Source organism: Phocoena sinus, chromosome 1, assembly GCF_008692025.1.
Source record: "Phocoena sinus isolate mPhoSin1 chromosome 1, mPhoSin1.pri, whole genome shotgun sequence".
In the NCBI taxonomy this organism is placed as follows: domain Eukaryota; kingdom Metazoa; phylum Chordata; class Mammalia; order Artiodactyla; family Phocoenidae; genus Phocoena; species Phocoena sinus.
The window spans coordinates 84,834,812-84,856,426 of record NC_045763.1 but is presented as its reverse complement, the minus strand read 5'-3'; the positions used below and the strand labels follow the sequence as shown (position 1 = coordinate 84,856,426).

General features: G+C 39.4%; 1 protein-coding gene across 12 annotated transcripts in view; it reads left to right on the top strand.

Moving 5' to 3' along the window:
* ALG14 (ALG14 UDP-N-acetylglucosaminyltransferase subunit) overlaps positions 1 to 21,615 on the top strand; it is a 126,603-nt gene that overhangs the window by 8,298 nt on the left and 96,690 nt on the right. For 9 of the 12 annotated variants that reach the window (XM_032612408.1, XM_032612318.1, XM_032612231.1 and 6 more), the window contains exon 3: positions 4,611 to 4,691. The exons of the other annotated variants lie outside the window; for them this stretch is intronic. In XM_032612408.1, coding sequence (XP_032468299.1) covers positions 4,611 to 4,691 — 81 coding nt within the window. The remainder of the gene's footprint in view (positions 1 to 4,610; positions 4,692 to 21,615) is intronic. 12 annotated transcript variants of the gene reach the window in all.

The following is a 21,615-nucleotide window of genomic DNA, read 5'->3' as shown; positions in this document are numbered from 1 at the left end:
TTTTCTTCCAGGAGTTTTATGGCTTCTGGTCTTACATTTAGGTCTTTAATCCGTTTTGAGTTTATTTTTTCTACATGGTGTTAGAGAATGTTCTGATTTCATTCTTTTACATGTATCTGTCCAGTTTTCAAGTGCCACTTATTTAAGATACTGTCTTTTCTTCATTGTGTGTTCTTGCCTCCTTTGTCCTAGATTAATTGACCATAAGCGCATGGGTTTATTTCTGGGATCTCTGTTCTGTTCCATGGATCTGTGTGTCTGTTTTTGTGCCAGTACCATACTCTTGATTACTATAGCTTCATGGTGTTGTCTGAAGTCAGGAAGCATGATTCCCCCAGCTGTGTTCTTTTTTCTCGAGATTGTTTTGGCTATTTGGAGTCTTTTGTGTTTCCATACAAATTTTAAAATTATTTGTTCTAGTTCTGTGAAAAATGCCTTTGGTATTTTGATAGATATTACATTGAACCTGTAGATTGCCTTGGGTAGCATGGTCATTTTAAGATTATTAGTTCTTCCAGTCTGTGAACATGGTATATCTTTCCATCTGTTTGTGTCATCTTCAATTTCTTTCATCAGTGTCTTACAATTTTCCAAGTACAGCTCTTTTACCTCCTTAGGTAGATTTATTCCTAGGTATTTTGTTCTTTTTGATGCAATTGTAAATGAGATTGTTTCCTTAATTTCTCTTTCTGATAGTTCATTGTTAGTGTATAGAAATGCAGCAGATTTTTGTATATTAATTTTGTATCCTGCAATTTTACCAGGTTCATTGATGAGCTCTAGTAGATTTTTGGTGGTGTCTTTAGGATTTTTTAATGTATCATGTCATCTACAAACAGTGCCAGTTTTATGTCTTCCTTTCCAATTTGGATTCCTTTTACTTCTTTTTCTTCTCTGGCTGTGGATAGGATTTCCAATACTATGTTGAATAAAAGTGGTGAGAGTGGGCATTCTTGTCTTGTTCCTAATCTTAAAAGAAATGCTTTCAGCTTTTCACCATTGAGTATGATCTTAGCTGTGGACTTGTCATATACGGCCTTTATTATGTTGAAGCATGTTCTCTCTGTGCCCACTTTCTGGAGAGTTTTTATTGTAAATGGATGTTGAAGTTTATGAAAAGGTTTTTTCTGCATCTGTTGAGATGATTGTATGGTTTTTATGCTTCAGTTTGTTAATGTGGTATATCACATTTATTTATTTGCGGAGATTGAAAAATCCTTTCATCCCTGGGATAAATTCCACTTGATTGTGGGGTATGATCCTTTTAATGTACTGTTGAAGTCGGTTTGCTAGTGTTTTGTTGAGGATTTTTGCATCTATGTTCATCAGTAATGTTGACCTGTAATTTTCTTTTTTGTAATATCTGTGTCTGGTTTTGGTGTCAGGGTGATGCTGACTTAATAGAATGAATTTGGATGTGTTCCTTTCTCTGCAGTTTTTTGGAATAGTTTGAGAAGGATAGGTGTTGACTCTTCTCTAAATGTTCAGTGGATTTCACCCGTGAAGGCTTCTGGTCCTGGACTTTTGTTTGTTGGGAGGTATTTTTGTTATTGATTCAATTTAATTACTGGTAATTGGTCTGTTCATATTTGTATTTCTTCCTGATTCAGTCTTGAAGGATTATGTATTTTAAGGAATTTGTCCATTTCTTCTAGATTGTCCATTTTACTGGTATATAGTTGTTCATAGACTCTTATGATCCTTTGTATTGCTGTGGAGTCAGCTGTAACTTCTTTTTTATTTCTGATTTTATTGATTTGGGCTCACTTTCTTTTTTTCTTAATGAGTCTGGCTAAAGGTTTATCAATTTTATTTATCTTTTCAAAGAACCCCCTCTTAGTTTCCTGGATCTTTTCTATTGTCTTTTAGTCTCTATTTCATTTACTTCTGCTCTGATGTTTATGATTTCCTTTTTCTACTATCTTTGGGTTTTGTTTTTCTTTTTCTAGCTCCCTTAGGTATAAGGTTAGATTTTTTATTTGAGATTTTTCTTGTTTGCTGAGATAAGCTTGTATTACTGTAAATGTCCCTCTTAGAACTGTTTTTGCTGCATCCCATAGATTTTGGATCATTATGTTTTCATTTTCATTTGTCTTCAGGTATTTTTTTTATTTCCTCTTTGATTTCTTCAGTGGTCCATTGGTTGTTTCATAGCATAATATTTAGCCTCCATGTGTCTGTGTGTTTTGCAGTTTTTTTCTTGTAGTTGATTTTTAGTCTCATAGCATTGTGGTCAGAAAAGATGCTTGATATGGTTCCAGTTTTCTTAAATTTACCAAGGCTTGTTTTGTAGCAAACCATGTAATACATCCTGGAAAATGTTTCATGCACACTTGAAAAGAATGTGTATTCTGCTGCTCTTGGATGGAATGTTCTATTTTTATAACTATTAAGTCCATTAGTTCTGTTGTGTCATTTAAAGCTAGTGTTTCCTTATTGATCTTCTGTCTGGATGATCTGTTCATTGATGTGAGTGAGGGGTTAAAGTCCCTTACTGTTATTGTTACTGTTGATTTCTCCCTTTGTGTCTGTTAATATTTGCTTTATGTATTTAGGTGTGCCTATGTTGGGTGCATATGTACTTACAATTATTATATCTTCTTCTTGGGTCGCTCCCTTGATCATTATGTCATGCCCTTCTTTGTCTCTTGTAACAGTCTGTATTTTAAAATCTATTTTGTCTGCTATAAGTATTGCTACCCCAGCTTTCTTTTGATTTCCATTTGCATGGAATACCTTTTTCCATCCCCTCAGTTTCAGTCTGTGTGTGTCTTTAGATCTGAAGTGAGTCTCTTGTAGGCAGCGTATATATGGGTCTTGCTTTTGTATTCATTTAGGCACTCTGTGTCTTTGGCGCATTTAGTCCATTTACATTTAAAGTAATTATTGATATGTATGCTCTTATTGCCATTTTGTTCATTGTTTTGGGGTTCTTTTTGTAGGTCTTTCTTGTTCCTTTCTTCTTTTGTCCTCTTGTGATTTGATGATTATCTTTAGTATTAGATTCTTTTTTCTTTTGTATGTGATATATATGATTATGATTGTGATACGATTGTTTTAAGTTTCTGATCTCTTAATTTCAAATGCATCTTAATTTCAAATGCATTTTTTTTTTTTTTTTTTTTTTTTTTCGGTACGCGGGCCTCTCACTGTTGTGGCCTCTCCCGTTGCGGAGCACAGGCTTCGGACGCGCAGGCTTAGGGGCCATGGCTCACGGGCCCAGCCGCTCCGTGGCATGTGGGATCTTCCCGGACTGGGACATGAACCCGTGTCCCCTGCATCGGCAGGCGGACTCTCAACCACTGTGCCACCAGGGAAGCCCTCAAATGCATTTTAATGCATTTGTACTCTCCTCCCCTCATGATTACTGTTTTGGATATCATATTTTACAAATAATTGTTTTGTGTATCCCTTAACTGCTTATTGTGGATATAGATGGTTTTTACTACTTTTGTCTTTTAACCTTCCTGCTAGCTTTGTGCATAGATAATTTCCTACCTTTACTGTATGTCTGCTTTTACCGATGAGCTTTTTCCATTCATATTTTCATGTTTCTAGTTGTGACCTTTTCTTTTTTGCCTAGAGAATTTCCTTTAACATTTCTTATATAGCTGGTTTGGTGGTGCTTTTTTTTTTTTTGCGGTACGCGGGCCTATCACTGTTGTGGCCTCTCCTGTTGCGGAGCACAGGCTCCAGATGCGCAGGCTCAGTGGCCATGGCTCATGGGCGCAGCCGCTCCGCGGCATGTGGGATCTCCCCGGACCGGGGCACGAACCCGTGTCCCCTGCATCAGCAGGCGGACTCTCAACCACTGCACCACCAGGGAAGCCCTCCAATGTCTTTTTCCCAGAAATATATATTTTGTTAGTTCTTTCGTGGAAGGTCTGTAAGTGATTTATTCTTTCCATGTTTTTTGTTTGCCTGAAAATATGTTTTCGTTTTGCCCTCCTTTGACTGCATTCTGTGTTTAGAATTCTAGTTTGAATTTTTTCCTTCGTAATTGTGAATTTAACATTTATTCATTTTTTTAAGACAAGTATTTATTGAATTCCCACTGGTGCTAGTGATACGGTAGTGAATAGAATACAAATATCTCTGCCCTTGTGGTGACTATATTCCAGTGGGGGGATAGTAAACAAGATAATTAAGTAAAATGTATAATATGTTAATGATAAATGTTGAGGAGAGGAATAGAGTAGGGAAAGGGAATGGAGAGTACTGGGGAGTTGAAGGGAGGTTTCAGTTTTGGGTAGAGTGGCTGGGAAAGGTGACATTTGAACAAAGACTTGAAGAAGGTGAGCTGTAAAGCAAACTGAGGGAAGAGAATTCTTGAACAGGAAGCAATAACTGCAGCGCAGGGCCCTGAGGTGGGGCTGTGCCTGGCATGTTTATAGAATAGCAAGGAGATCAGTGTGGCCAAAGCAAAGTAAGCGAGAGAAAGCTGAGTAGGTTATGAGGCCATGGAGGTCAAAGTGAGGATAATGGGGTCAGAGTTTTTAAGACCTTTTGGTCCATTTTTAGTCTTAGATTTTTTCCCCATGAGTGACGTGGGGAACCATTGGGAGTGTATAGGTAGGGGAGTGATAATCATCTGACTTATATTTTAATAGGATCATTTGGGCTGCTGGATAAACTCAAAAGGAGAAGGGCAGAGCAAGGAGAGGAGTTTGGGAGCTATTGCAGTAATTCAGGTGAGAGACCAACATGGCTTGGACCAGGATGGCAAGAGTGGATGTGTTGGGAAGTAGTGAGATTCTGGACATATTTTGAAGGAAGAGCTAATAGGATTTCCTGGCAGATAAGGTGTGAGGTGTGGGGGGGGAAATGAGGAGTGAAGAATGACATTTCAGATTTTTGGCCTAAGCTACCAGGAAAATAGAGTTGCCATTCATTTACATGAGGAAGATTATCTGAGGGAGCAGGAGGGCCAATGTGGGATGTCTGTAACCATATAAACAAGGATGTGGACTGTGCAGTTGGATATATGAGTCTGAAGTTGAGGAGGGAGGCTGGTCTGGAATATGAATTTTGGAGTCATCTGTGTTTAAATGGTAGTACTTAAAACAGGAAACTATGAGATCACCCAGGGATTGAATGTAGTTAGGAAATAGAAGACGACTGAGAACTGAGCCCAAAGCGCTCTAGCTTTCAGGGGAGCTGTTACTGTCCTGGAAATATCGACTGCCAATTTATTGTTCCTCTGTATGCCTCTCCTCCAGAACTGGGGGCGGGTGCGGGGGGAGCACTCAAACTCCAGCTCTAGGTTTCTGGCATCATTGTCTTCCTCCCAAACCTCAGTGTTACAGGCTGTCTGCTGCCATTTCATTTTCTTCTTGTTTCTGGCAAGTAGGGATTTCCCTTCTTTTCAGTTCAGTAAAATAGTATTTCAGTATATATCTTACAGAATTTTAATCCATTTATAGAAGGAGGGTTTGGGTGTTGGTTTAAGTCAGAGTTTTATCATATCCTCTGTTTAGATGCCTATTCTGCACTATATGTGTAAATAGCACCCCCCTACCCACCCCATTTTCCTCACTTTTTTATTTATTTATTTTTTAATAAAAAATTTTTTTTTATTCATTTTTGGCTGTGTTGGGTCTTCGTTGCTGCACGCGGACTTTCTCTAGTTGTGGTGAGCGGGCACTACTCTTGGTTGCAGTGCGCGGGCTTCTCATTTCAGTGGCTTCTCTTGTTGCGGAGCATGGGCCCTAGAGGGCATGGGCTTCAGTAGTTGCAGCACGTGGGCTCAGTAGTTGTGGCTCGCGGGCTCTAGAGCGAAGGCTCAGTAGTTGTGGTGCACGGGCTTGGTTGCTCCGTGGCATGTGGGATCTTCCTGGACCAGGGATTGAACCCATGTCCCCTGCATTAGCAGGCAGATTCTTAACCACTGCACCACCAGGGAAGTCCCGCCTCACTTTTTAAAATCTGGTGTAACTGTACCAACTGCAGTTTCCTAGCTGTAGATAATACTACTGTGGTTAAAGGCCTTGACCATCTCTTTATAGTTAGATTTTTTTCAGACCTCTTAAGTAAGCCCAGAAACTCTGTACCACTTTAAAGCATTATCAGTAATTGTACTCTGTGCCTGGGCAAGGTGTCTCATCCATATCTCTCAGAGCACTTTAGGAATAAAAGTACATCAGTTCCCACTTGGTTCTGTTTGAAAGCCAAAACCCACGTTTTCAGCACAAGCCTGCTCTTCCAAAAACATAAGGAAGACCTTCCCAGAAGTCAGAAGATACAAATGACCCACTGTTAATCACTTGGAGTTGCCCAAGTAGCATAGGAATTTTCTATTGTTTGGTTAATAAGTTATTCTGATATGGAATTAGTTAATTTCTAAATGTTTTTGCTAGTTTGTAGAAAAATATTTAAATGTTCATATTTGTCTATTTGTGCTAGATATAAATATACAGCAGATTTTAAAGCTAAATATTAAATGAATGTAATCTTATTAATTGAATGGTAGAGATGACCTACTTTTGTCACAGAAACTTCATTCACATTCTTCCTAATTCCTTTGATTTGGTGTATTCTTTTAATTATATTTAAAATCTTTAGGTACATAATTCACCTTATTTGTAGTTACACAAGAGTGAAGAGAAATAGTTATTCCTGGTACACTTTCTAACTCCTCTATAGTCTGTGTATCTCTAAGTAGTTTAAGTAGCTTTTTAAGAGAAACAGGCATCTCTGGGGAGAAACATCTCTATCCCACTCAAATAAAGCAAGTGAGATTAGAAAGGTGAGGGGCAGAAAGCTAAGCAAAACAAAAAACAAGTGAATGTTTAGCTGTGAAATTACTTATATGAAAAAAATATCTTGAAATGCCCTCTAAAGAAAATGTAATTTCCCCTGGGATTAGCTCTAAAGTAAAGAGTAGCTGAAGTAATATCTTTCAGGAAAATTGGATAGTAACCTTTCCAAATAGAACCAATTACCAGAGCTATATTAAATGACAGTAAGTGAAAAATCTCACCAGAGCTTTCTTCCTGGAAAGCAGTAGTCTGCTTGTTGGCCTGTGTTTCAGCAGGGACGTCTACCCCTTCGACACACGGGGGGAAATGAGGCTCAGGGCATTGCACTGTAGATTCTGGTTCATCCTTTATTTGCTTCTCTGTCTGCACCTCATTTGTTAACCACGTCGCTTGACAACCCTTACTCCTGGTGACTTCTGTTAGAGCATGAGTTGGCACCTTCAGATCATATCACTAAAGGAAAGAGTTCAGTGACATTCGAATAAAACATTTTTAAAATGCACATAAAAATCAGAGTGAGGGCTTCCCTGGTGGTGCAGTGGTTGAGAGTCTGCCTGCCGATGCAGGGGACACAGGTTTGTGCCCCGGTCCAGGAAGATCCCACATGCTGCGGAGTGGCTAGGCCCGTGAGCCATGGCCGCTGAGCCTGCGCGTCCGGAGCCTGTGTTCTGCAATGGGAGAGGCCACAACAGTGAGAGGCCCGCGTACCGCAAAAAAAAAAAAAAAAAAAAATCAGAGTGGGCTTTTTTCATATATAAAACAATAGAAGTTGTGAAAACTGATTTGAAGGGTTAAAAATTAGAGCCAACATTCTTTACTTCTGGGTCACTTAACTAGAGTTCTCACTCCTCTATGATTAAGCTTATAATGTTTCACCAAGAAAGATTATTTTTTTGTTTATTTAGTCAAAAAATATTAAATGAGTGCCAATTCTGTACAGACACTTTGTTTATGTGGATATTTCAGCAAATCTTTATTGAATATGCCCGAGAATATCTGCCTCAGGACTGTAAGTGGTTATTTTTGTTTCGTTATGCTTTTCTTTCCAAAATTTGTTTGTTTCTTAATTGAAAAACTGTAGACGGCAAAGAAGCATATAAAGTAAAAAATGGGAGTTTCCTATAACCACTCCAACCCACTCTGTGGAGGGAAACACTGTACCAGCTTGAGTCATACCCTGCTGGTATCACTTTTTTTTATCCTGCTGTATATACATGTACTTATAACAAAATATTATGACATTACATGTACATATATACACATAACTACATAAACAGCATTGAGGGAGCAGAGTATGGCTAATTTATAAATCACACCCTATATATTGCTTTCACCTATTTTGCATTTAACTTTATACCTTCATAGTTTTCCATGTTGGTACTTGTAGGTCTACCTTGTACTTTTTAATGATTGGATAGTAGACTGTAGTATTGATGTGTCTTTTCCCTATTGCTGTTTTCACTTTTTCACTGAATACTGCAGTAAACATTTTTGTACTTATGTTATATACAGTCTGCAAGTATTCTTATAACTTTCCAAATTTTCTACAAATGTGGGTGTGACATTGATTAAAAGAAAAATTAAAAACGAAAAGCCTAAATTAAGTACCTTGCTGATGTGAAAGGGCATGTCACCCCATTGGCACTATAGCATTCTGGTAGTATGTTGATTGAATTCCTGTTTTGAGGTAAATGCAATAAACATGAAAAAGTATCACGTGGAATAGAGCCTAGTGTAATAGATATCCCAAACTCTTGTTGTTATGGTCACTAAATAAAACCTTCCATGTGCTCTATTCATATTTTTCAGTAATTTGCTTGGGCCAGCAATACTGAATGCATGTTATATGCAAACCCTACATGTGCTGCAGTTGCTTTGGTCTCTTGTCTTCTTGTCGGCATCACATTCATATTCATGACTGCCCACATTTATCGTCCTAAAACACTGCATTGCACAAATAATCTGTTATTCTAACATTTTAAATGATTTCCTTAATATGAAAAAGTGTGTTTGGAGCCAAAAGCCAGTCTCCATTTGAGGCATTCTTTCACCCTAGAATCAGAACCAAAAACAAGAATACCTGGCATTAGTCATTGATTTTTTTGATTCGACCCTCCACCTAAGGTGAAATAAGAGGTATAAATATTGAAAAAGAAGAAATAAAGTCACATATTCTATAAAGTATATCTCGAAACAAAAAATTCAAGTTAAAGACTATCAAATAAGAGAAGTTCAGGAAGGTGTCGTGTGAATGGAATATGCAAAGATTAGTAATGTTCTTATATGCCAGTAACTATAAGAAAAGATCATGAGAAAAGATCCCTTAAATATTAAACACTGGGAGAGAGGGCAGACAGCAGAAGCAAGAAGAACTACAGTCCTGCAGCCTGTGGAACAAAAACTACATTCACAGAAAGATAGACAAGATGAAAAGGCAGAGGGCTATGTACCAGATGAAGGAACAAGATAAAACCCCAGAAAAACAACTAAATGAAATGGAGATAGGCAGCATTCCAGGTAAAGAATTCAGAATAATAGTGAAGAGGATCCAGGACCTCAGAAAAAGAATGGAGGCAAAGATCAAGAAGATGCAAGAAATATTTAAGAAAGATCTAGAAGAATTAAAGAACAAACAAACAGGGATAAACAATACAATAACTGAAATGAAAACTACACTAGAAGGAATCAATAGCAGAATAACTGAGGCAGAAGAATGGATAAGTGACCTGGAAGACAGAATGGTGGAATTCACTGCTGCAGAACAGAATAAAGAAAAAAGAATGAAAAGAAATGAAGACAGCCTAAGAGACCTCTGGGACAACATTAAATGCAACAACATTCACATTATAGGGGTTCCAGAAGGAGAGGAAAGAGAGAAAGGACCCAAGAAAATATTTGAAGAGATTATAGTCAAAAACTTCCCTAACATGGGAAAGCAAATAGCCACCCAGGTCCAGGAAATGTAGAGTCCCATACAGGATAAACCCAAGGAGAAACATGCCGAGACACATAATAATCAAATTGGCAAAAATTAAAGACAAAGAAAAATTATTGAAAGCAGCAAGGGAAAAACAATAAATAACATACAAGGGAACTCCCATAAGGTTAACAGCTGATTTCTCAGCAGAAACTCTACAAGCCAGGAGGGAGTGGCATGATATACTTAAAGTGATGAAAGGGAAGAACCCACAACCAGGATTACTCTACCCAGCAAGGATCTCATTCAGATTCGATAGAGAAATCAAAAGCTTTACAGACAAGCAAAAGCTAAGAGAATTCAGCACCACCAAACCAGCTCTACAACAAAGGCTGAAGGAACTTCTCTAAGAGGGAAACACAAGAGAAAAAAAAGACCTACAAAAACAAACCCAAGGGCTTCCCTGGTGGTGCAGTGGTTGAGAATCTGCCTGCTAATGCAGGGGACATGGGTTCAAGCCCTGGTCTGGGAGGATCCCACATGCCGCGGAGCAACTAGGCCCGTGAGCCACAACTACTGAGCCTGCGCGTCTGGAGCCTGTGCTCCACAACAAGAGAGGCCGCGATACTGAGAGGCCCGCGCACTGCGATGAAGAGTGGCCCCCGCTTGCCACAACTAGAGAAAGCCCTCACACAGAAACGAAGACCCAACACAGCAAAAATAGATTAATTAATTAATAAACCCCTACCCCCAACACCTAAAAAAAAAAAAAAAACCACTAGAGACCTCTCTCTCTCTCTCTCTTTAAAAAAACAAAAAAACAAAAAACCCAAAACAATTAAGGAAATGAAAATAGGAACATACATGTCAATAATTACCTTAAACTTGAATGGATTAAATGCTCCAACCAAAAGACACAGGCTCGCTGAGTGAATACAAAAACAAGACCCATCTATATGCTGTTTACAAGAGACCCACTTCAGACCTAGGGACACATACAGACTGAAAGTGAGGGGATGGAAAAGGATATTCCATGCAAATGGAAATCAAAAGACAGCTGGAGTAGCAATACTCATATGTGATAAAATAGACTTTAAAATAGAGAATGTTACAAGAGACAAGGAAGGCCACTACATAATGATCAAGGGATCAATCCAAGAAGATATAACAATTATAAATATATATGCACCCAACATAGGAGAACCTCAATACATAAAGCAACTGCTAACAGCTCTAAAAGAGGAAATCGACAGTAACACAGTAATAGTGGGGGACTTTAACACCTCACTTACACCAATGGACAGATCATCCAAACAGAAAATCAATAAGGAAACAGAAGCTTTAAATGACACAATAGACCAGATAGATTTAATTGATATTTATAGGACATTCCATCCCAAATCAACAGATTACAATTTCTTCTCAAGTGCGCACGGAACATTCTCCAGGATAGATCACATCTTGGGTCACAAATCGAGCCTCAGTAAATTTAAGAAAATTGAAATATCACGCATCTTTTCTGACCACAAGGCTATGAGATTAGAAATTAATCACAGGGAAAAAAACGTAAAAAACACAAACACATGGAGGCTAAACAATACGTTACTAAATAACCAAGAGATCACTGAAAAAATCAGAGGAAATCAAAAAATACCTAGAGACAAATGACAATGCAAACACGATGATCCAAGACCAATGGGATGCAGCAAAAGCAGTTCTAAGAGGGAAGTTTGTAGCTATACAAGCCTACCTCAATAAACAAGAAAAATCTCAAATAAACAATCTAAAGTTACACCTAAAGAAGCTAGAGAAAGAAGAACAAACAAAACCCAAAGTTAGCAGAAGGAAAGAAATCATAAAGATCAGGGCAGAAATAAATGAAATAGAAAGAAAACAATAGCAAAGATCAATAACACTAAAATCTGGTTCTTTGAGAAGATAAAAAAATTTGATAAACCATTAGCCAGACTCATCAAGAAAAAGTGGGAGAGGACTCAAATCAATAAAATTAGAAATGAAAAAGGAGAAGTTACAATGGACACCACAGAAATAAAAAGCATCCTAAGAGATTACTACAAGCAGCTCTATGCCAATAAAATGGACAACCTGGAAGAAATGGACAAATTCTTAGAAAGTTATAACCTTCCAAGAGTGAACCAGGAAGAAATAGAAAATATGAACAGACCAATCCCAAGTAATGAAATTGAAACCTGTGATTAAAAATCTTCCAACAAAGTCCAAGACCAGACGGCTTCACAGGTGAATTCTATCAAACATTTAGAGAAGAGCTAACACCCATCCTTCTCAAACTCTTCCAAAAAATTGCAGAGGAAGGAAAACTCCCAAACTCATTCTATGAGGCCAACATCATCCTGATACCAAAAGCAGACAAAGATACTACAAAAAAAGAAAAATACAGACCCAAATCACTGATGAATATAGATGCAAAAATCCTCAACAAAATACTAGCAAACAGAATCCAACAACACATTAAAAGGATCCTACACCATGATCAAGTGGGATTTATCCCAGGGATGCAAGGATTCTTCAATATATGCAAATCAATTAATGCGATACACCATATTAACAAATTGAAGAATAAACACCATATGATCATCTCAATAGATGCAGAAGAAGCTTTTGACAAAATTCAACACCCATGTATGATAAAAACTCTCCAGAAAGTGGGCATAGAGGGAACCTACCTCAACATAAAGGCCATGTATGACAAACCCACAGTAAACATCATTCTCAATGGTGAAAAACTGAAAGCATTTCCTCTAAGATCAGGAACAAGACAAGGATGTCCACTCTCACCACTATTATTCAAAATAGTTTTGGAAGTCCTAGCCGTGGCAATCAGAGAAGAAAAAGAAATAAAAGGAATCCAAATTGGAAAAGAAGTAAAACTGTCACTGTTTGCAGATGACATGATACTATACATAGAGATTCCTACAGATGCCACCAGAAAACCACTAGAGGTAATCAATGAATTTGGTAAAGTTGCAGGATACAAAATTAATGCACAGAAATCTCTTGCATTCCTATGCATTAATGATGAAAAATCTGAAAGAGAAATTAACGAAACACTCCCATTTACCATTGCGACAAAAAGAATAAACTACCTAGGAATAAACCTACCTAGGGAGACAAAAGACCTGTATACGGAAAACTAAGACACCACTGAAAGAAATTAAAGATGATACCAACATATGGAGATATATACCATGTTCTTGGATTGGAAGAATCAATATTGTGAAAATGACTCTACTACCCAAAGCAATCTACAGATTCAATGCAATCCCTATCAAATTACCAATGGCATTTTTTACAGAACTAGAACAAAAAATCTTAAAATTTGTATGGAGACACAAAAGACCCTGAATAGCCAAAGCAGTCTTGAGGGAAAAAAATGGAGCTGGAGGAATTAGGCTCCCTGACTTCAGAGTATACTATAAAGCGACAGTAATCAAGACAATATGGTACTGGCAGAAAAACAGAAATATACGTCAATGGAACAGGATAGAAAGCCCAGAGATAAACCCACGCACATATGGTCAACTAATCTATGACAAAGGAGGCGAAGATATACAGTGGAGAAAACAGAGTCTCTTCAATAAGCGGTGCTGGGAAGACAGGACAGCTACCTGTAAAAGAATGAAATTAGAACACTCCCTAACACCATACACAAAAATAAACTCAAAATGGATTAGAGACATAAATGTAAGACCGGGCACTATAAAGCTCTTAGAGGAAAACATTGGAAGAACACTCTGACATAAATCACAGCAAAATCTTTTTTGATCCACCTCCTAGAGTAATGGAAATAAAAACAAAAATAAACAAATGGGATCTAATGAAACTTCAAAGCTTTTGCACAGCAAAGGAACCATAAACAAGATGGAAAGACAACCCTCAGAATGGGAGATAATATTTGCAAATGAATCATCGGACAAAGGATTAATCTCCAAAATATATATGCAGCTCAATATTAAAAAAACAAACAACCCAATCTAAAAATGGGCAGAAGACCTAAATAGACATTTCTCCAATGAAGACATACAGATGGCCAAGAAGCACATGAAATTTGCTCAACATCACTAATTGTTAGAGAAATGCAAATCAAAACTACAGTGAGGTTCATCTCACACTAGTTAGAATGGGCATCATCAGAAAATCTACAAACAACAAATGCTGGAGAGGGTGTGGAGAAAAGGGAACCATCTTGCACTGTTGGTGAGAATGTAAATTGATACAGCCACTGTGCAGAATGGTATGGAGGATCCTTAAAAAACTAAAAATAGAATTACCATATGATCCAGCAATCCCAGTACTGGGCATATACCCAGAGAAAACTATAATTCAAAAAGATACATGCACCCCAACGTTCATTGCAGCACTATTTACAATAGCCAGGTCATGGAAACAACCTAAATGCCCATCAACAGACACATGAATAAAGAAGTTGTGGTACATATATACAATGGAATATTACTCAGCCATAAAAAGGAACGAAATTGGGTCATTTGTAGAGACGTGGGTGCATCTAGAGATGGTCATACAGAGTGAAGTAAGTCAGAAGAGAAAAACAAATATCGTATATTAACGCATGTATGTGGAACCTAGAAAAATGGTACAGATGAACTGGTTTGCAGGGCAGAAATTGAGACACAGATGCAGAGAACAAACGTATGGACACCAAGGGGGGAAAGCGGCAGGGGGTGGGGGTGGGGGTGTGATGAATTGGGAGATTGGGATTGACATATATACGCATATATACATATGTATACATTTTATACATATGTATAAAATGGATGACTAATAAGAAAAAAAAAAAAGAAAACAGGGAGCTGTTGGAAGGTTTTGCTCGGAGGAGCAGCCTGACTGCTGTTTTAAACGGATCACTCTGGTTGTTGTGTCTCAAATAGACTGTAGGGTTCGAGAGTGAAACCAAGGAGACCAGTTTGGAGCTGGTTGAAGCAATCCAAGCAAGAGGTAGTGTAGCTTACACCACTAGGGATAAGGAATAGGGGGAAATGGTTGGATTCTGGATTTGTTTTTGAAATTAGAGTTAACAATTTCCTGACAGATTGGATATGAGATGCGAAGAAAAGAGAGAAATCAAGCAGAGCTTTGGAGTTGCCATCACTGACCCCGGGAAATCTGTCAGTGGAGTATCCTAGTCTCCAAGTGTCTTTACAGATAATATTTCATACCATCCAAGCGAATCAACAGCCTCTGCATTGGCTGGAGGAACCTGGATGCAACCTGGAATTCAAAGGGTGTGCGCAGGCCCTCCCTTTGCTAGTTTAAAACCATTTCCTAAGTCCTGTGTACTTGCACTCTGTCTCCCTTTTTTCTCTCCCCTCCCTTGCTCTTCCTCTCTTCCCGTCTTCCAACCCCAAAAGGTCCTTCAAGCTCCAGAAACATCCTAGAAAATCCTTCCAGGTGTTGAAAGACTTCTGTTATTGGACTCTGCTGACTCCTCAGCCCATGTCGCTGTTATTCCCTCGTGCTGCCACCAGGTGGCAGTGCACTGCTAAACATTGCACTGTTGGGCCCTGCATTACTTCTCAGTAGAGAGGGGGTAGGGCTGAACTTTATTTATTTACTTTTTTTGTTTTCGTTTTGCGGTACGCGGGTCTCTCACTGTTGTGGCCTCTCCCGTTGCGGAGCACAGGCTCCGGACGCGCAGGCTCAGCGGCCATGGCTCACGGGCCCAGCCGCTCTGTGGCATGTGGGATCTTCCCGGACCGGGGCACGAACCTGTGTACCCTGCATCAGCAGGTGGACTCTCAACCACTGCGCCACCAGGGAAGCCCAGGGCTGAACTTTAGAATGGGCTGATATATCACAAGACAAATCTGGCTTGGGGAAGATGAGGAGAGATTGTCTCCAATTCTTTTTTTAGAAACATCATATATCCTTGCTAGGGTTGATTTTCCTTTTTTGAGTTTGAAAAGGCTCTATATGGCTTTCTAGCAGTCTTTCCACGTAGAGAGTGTTTTTATTTAAAGACTTTATTCATCAAACACCTTGCTGAGGTTGTAGTACTGGTGTATTTGTTTTATATGCTCTTCTTTGTTCGAGACAGGTAGAACAACTCCCTAGAAGCCTTCCCAAAAGTAAAATCCTTCTTGAAAATCAAGAGTGGATATTGATTGAGTAGTTTCTGTATGCAGAATTTGGACTATGTTTTATGAAAAAGTAAGGAAAGGAAGTGCCCTTTGTGTGAAGTTTTTTGTTGCAATTGGAGAGGCAAAAGCATGAACACTGGAAACCTTAGGAATTAATAAAAGTGCTACTGGGCAGTGCTAGTGACTAAAAAATAATAAAGGCACCAGGTACCTCTGGAGCCTGGAATGCACGGTGGGGCTGAAAAGAAGCCTTGTGGTTGAAGTCTGCCTGTAGACCAGTTAGGTTCCCAGCCCCTCTGCTCTACGCTGATAGAAAACCCAAGATTTACCCACTGGAAAAGTTGAATAAAGAGGTTTTGGTTTTAGGAACAACAAGCCAAATTATGAATGGGATAAGACGTTGCTCTGAAAACCCAGGGTTTAAGGAATGTAGATAACTACCCCTGCCCCCTCAACACACACCACTAAGGTCTCCTTTCCAATCAGTTCATGTATTTCTCCCAGGTAGGAGATGAAAGATTAGCTTTGAAGAAAATGCTTTGCTCAGTAGAAGAGAACTATAGAGTCCAACAGTTGGGATTTCCCCCAATGAAGTGGTCAAGTCCTGACTATTTTTATCCTTTACTTGACAAGTTCTACCCAGCACACAGAGCTTCTGTCTTCCTTTTAGTGCCTCATTCTTTAATAGGAACCAGGGTTTCTCAGACTCGTTACTGTTGACTTTTTGGGCCAGATAAATCTCATTGGAAAGCTGTCCTCTGCACTGTGGGATGTTTAGCAGCATCCCTGGCCTCTACCACTAGAGGCCAGTAGCACCCATCCCTTTCCCACCCCTCACTCCCAAAAATGTGACGGGTGACCAAAAATGTCTCCCGTCCTTGCCAAATGTCCCTGGGGGGAGAAATCTCCCCCTCTTCCTTGAGAACTACTGGTTTGAACCGGCATCCACAGACTACCAGCCATTGGAGGAAAGTCCCATTCATAAGAGAAAGCAAAACAGAGAAAGGAACTTTGAGAAAAGGAATGTGGGGGGCTGGGGGATGGGTATTAAAGGAAAACAGTATCCTCAGAGAAATGAGAGGACATTGTGTCTTAAAAAAACAATGAGATCTATTCTTTTTAAATCCTCACAGAATAAGAAAGACCTTTGGCTATTAAAATTGTAACTGTAGGAATAAAAAAAAATTGGAAGATCATATTCAAGAGCTCTGTTGTAAATCAGAACGAAAAATAAAAACAATAGAGGAAAGGTAAGAAAATTAAATAATTAAACTGGATTTTGGCGGTGTACTATCTAAAAAGAACAAGGACATGGGAAAAATTTTTTTAAAACAAGTGAAGACCGAAGCAGAGTTCCCAGCACTGGAAGGACATAACCTTCAAACTAAAGGACTATCCCCAGCCTAGTTAAATTGTAGTCACAATAAGATATATCATCATCCTATTTCAGAACTAGTGATAAAGAGAAGAATTCCAAAAACATCCAGAAAGGGGGTTCTAATGACATTCAGAGTGACAGTGGAGAAATGTCCTCAAACGGATTCCCATATACCCTTTCACAGAGGATGTGCTCCACCAAAACAAGGGAAACCCAAGAAGGAGGAAGACTCCAGTCCCAGAATCTGGGCGCCAGCCCAAGAGAGCAGCAAGGGGATTTCTTAGGATGGCAGTGAAGGGAATTCCAGTGTGAAGACAGCCATGTTCAACAGGCCTTGAGAGAGAAAAGGCAGTGCTGCTTTGAATGCAGAGGACGGAGTGGCAGGAGATTGGGAAAGCAGTTGGTTAAATTACAAGACGAGAAATTATTTCAATTGTAGAAACCTGAGACCATCTTAGAGTGTTTTCAGTTGCAGAAAAGATTTAAGTGATCTATTTTTTAAGGTTGTACAGAGAGGGTATAGGGATCATTTTGAGTTATGAATAGTGGTTCATTTTTGGTTTTGTTTGAACATTTTCTAAGTTATAATTAGAAAACAATGCAAGTTTTTTGGGTTTTTGTTTGTTTTTTTGAAGAAACAAAGCTGAGAAGAGATAAAAGCCCCAGTGGAAGTAATAATTTTCTAAACAACCGACATATCGTCAGCACTAATATTTTGGGACTAGTATAATTATATAATTATATTTTGGAAGCATATTAATTTTTCTTTTACTTTAATAAATAAGGATCTTTTGGTTTCATCTTTTAGCCCATATGTATGTATGATTCAGTGACAGTTTCGTGATTGCAGGGTTTATCTATCAGTACGTCTGAAATTAGCATGATATGCGTCCATTTAACAACACCTGTTATTTTCCACCAGGTGGGCTGCTAACTTCACACAGTGAACTAAGACTGTGTTTAACTGCTGAGACTTCTAAATCTAATGCTAATGCATTTGGTATCTCTCTTTCATAATTCCCAAGCAATTCTAAAAGAAATAAGTTTGTGAACTATGTAATTGCAGTTGTGGGGTTTTGTTTCAGTTTCTAAATTGTGTATTACAACTTACAGTTTAACATTTTTACCTGTTTAGAGTGTGACTAATGTATATATGCACTTTTTCTCTTTATAATGGACCTTGACTATATTCAGTTATAGGTAAAAGTAAAAAAAAAAATCTCTAAGTTGGAAGATGATCATTCTAGATGCGTGAAAAAGAGAAAGTATTTGAAATTTATTGTACATAGAGATCCTGTGATGTGGCTGTTTCAGTGAATAAATGATTATTTTCAGATAGATGTTATATATGGTTCTAAAGTATTTTAAGTAGCTTAATCTCTTAAATTCCTTCCCAAATCTTAGTTTTCCCATCCTCCATCTCTACAACAAAGGCATGTTAGGTTAAACTTTCTTTGAATCAGATTCTGAATTGATGGTATTGAAATAACTGTGAATAATGTCTTGCAGTTATTTCAGCTTTAAGGTAATTTGACCATTTTCCCTGTGCCAGTGAAATTTGTATGGGATTCTTACAACGTGCAGAGCTAGTAACATTTTGCAATATGGTGCTATTGTTTCTCTTGTAAAGCTAATTAAAGACATTCTAATAACCAATGTTTGAATTTAAACATTTCCATAAATAGCGTATTTTTAAAATGAAAACTTATATTATGGGCCCAAACATACAATAATTTCTTTTTTGTTGTACATACAATAATTTCTTTTTTGTTGTTGTCACAAAACCAGGATGTGGCCTGTTTCTTTTTATCCTTCCTTTTGCACAAATGGAGATTTTTGGGTCTCTTTTAGCCTTTAAGCTCCAAGAAATAATTCTGGAGCCAGTAGTTACAATCCTGCCAGGACAATATAATTCTGAGCGCTACAAGTAGTGAGGGTGACTGGTGGTGGTTTTAGTCAGGATTGACCAATGAGCTGAGTGCTAGAAGGAAGCAAAAGTGGAATAGCGGGTGCAGAGGGTGTTCACTTGTCCTTGAAGGATGTGAAAGATGCTCGAGTCATGGTAGAGGGTGAAGTGCCATGAAGTGACCTATGATGAAGGAACCATGGGTTCCAGGCTGGGTCCCGCTGATAACCAGCTCTGTCACCTTGGGCGAGTTAGCCTCTCTGGACCTAAGTCTCTCACTGTGAAACAAGGAGGCCTGGCTGAGATCAGGGATCCTCAACTAGCATCCTTGATCCCACAACTGGCTGTCAAGTCTGACTTGTCAAAGACAAGCGAGGCCGCTGCTCCAGGCCAGGCCACCCTGGGACCTGTCAGCGCCTGCCTGGAATCTAGATTTCCCAACACTGCCTTTTCTGAGATTCCCAGTTGTCTTGCTCTGTCTGCCCACCTGCCAAGTGAATTCATTGCCCAAGTTCCCAGTACAAACCCCTGTCTATCCCATTTCAACCTGATAATTACCTGTACATATTCTCTAATACGGATATATTTTGTACTTAGAGAGTGTTTTACTGACTCACAAAATTATGCTCAAAACTGAACCACAGTGAATAACGATATGCTCTCAGTCTGTTTCCCCTTTTACCATTCACTCCCCTAAAAACCTGAGAGTCACCCCAAGCTCCCCAGCCTCCTTAAATCCCTGCTCCCTGCTGTTTGCCCTCTCCAGTCCTTCAGCTTAGTGTTGTAAATATCCTTTAGGCCAGTGGTCCCCAACCTTTCTGGCACCAGGGACCAGTTTCGTGGAAGACACTTTTTCCGCGGGGGGGGCGGGTGGGGGCAGATGGCTCAGGCGGTAAGGCGAGCGACGGGGAGCAGCCCACTCACCTCCTGCTGTGCGGCCCGGTTCCTAACAGGCCACAGACTAGCACCAGTCCGTGGCCCGGGGGTTGGGGACCCCTGCTTCAGGCCTTCAACGTCATTCCCCTGGCATGTTTCAGTGATCTCTCAAATGATTTTCCTCCTCTGGTTGAGGTGCCACCCTTCTGTCCATTCTGTTCGTAACTGCCAGAGTGGTATTTCTTGAAAGCAGATCTGACTACAGTACTCTCCTTTTTTAACATCCTTCAGTAACTCCTCTTTGCCTTTAGATTTGAGTACATACTCTTTAGCATGGCTTTGAAGGCCCTACCTCTGCAGCTCCATTTTCTGCTGCTCTGTCCTCTTTACATGCCAAAATATAGTTCCCCAGATAATTCCATGCCATTTCATGTCTCTCTGCTGTGAACACACCAGAAGAACCTTTTTCCCTCCTCTGCTATACCTGGTAAATGTCATATTCTTCCAAGTCAGATAAAGTATCTCTTCTATAAAGCCTGACTGGGTTTATCAAAGTATAATTCATCATGTCTTACTTGGTGCTAACATTATACTTAATAATGATGTCTCTTATCGTATCAGTCTCTCTGATTGCAATTATTAGTTGTCCTGTGTTGTCCTACCAGACTGCAGTGAGTTCTTTATAAACGTCTTATTTACCCTTGTGCTCCTAGCCCAGTTTCTGTCACTTGGTAGGTGCTCTTGGGAGTATATCTGTGCTCACAATGAAGAATACAGTTCTAATAGCCAGCGCTGTAAACACTTGTTGCATCTATGATTTTAATATCTTTTCCTTTTTAAGAAGAGGAAAGCAGTCTTTAAATTCATACCATTTTCAGGGACTTCCCTGGTGGTCCAGGGGTTAAGACTCCCGCTCCCAATTGCAGGGGGCCTGGGTTCAATCCCTGGTCCAGGAACTAGATCCCGCATGCCACAACTAAGAGCCCGTGTGCCGCAACTAAAGATCCTGCACGTGGCAATCCCGCGTGCCACAACTAAGACCCGGTGCAGCCAGATAAGTAAGTAATATTTTTAAAATAAATAAATTAATTAATACCATTTTAAAGCTAAAAGGAAGGGTATTTCAACTGCAAGTGACATAAAACTAAACTCAAAACTGGCTTGAACAATAAAGAGCATTTTTTGACTTAACGAAATGGGAAAAATTCAGTGTTGTTTCTGGCAAGACTTGGTCCAGCTGCCCAGGGGGGCCACCAAGGATAGTGGTGTGTCTGCTCTATCCTCTGCAGCATCCTCCCGTCAGGCTCCCCGGTGCTGCCTCCAGGGCAGCAAAAAGCATTAATGCCTCCTGGCTTCATATCTTTGCACCAAAGGTCTAAGGAAGAAGCAGCTCTCTTACAGCATGTAGGAGAGGGAGAGGTGAAGCTTCTTTTTCCCAGAAGTCCCAGAAAATGTCTCCTGCCTGATGGTCTCCAGCTGGGTTATATTCACATCTTTCAGCTAATCATCATAGCCACAGATGAGCGTTGTTCCGTGGTGCTTAAGCCATTCCAGTCCTACTCTTGGAGCTACAGGTTAGGGGTTAAGGAGACAGGGGCTGAAATCCCACCAAAATCATCTGGCTGAAATGTGAGCAAGGGTGA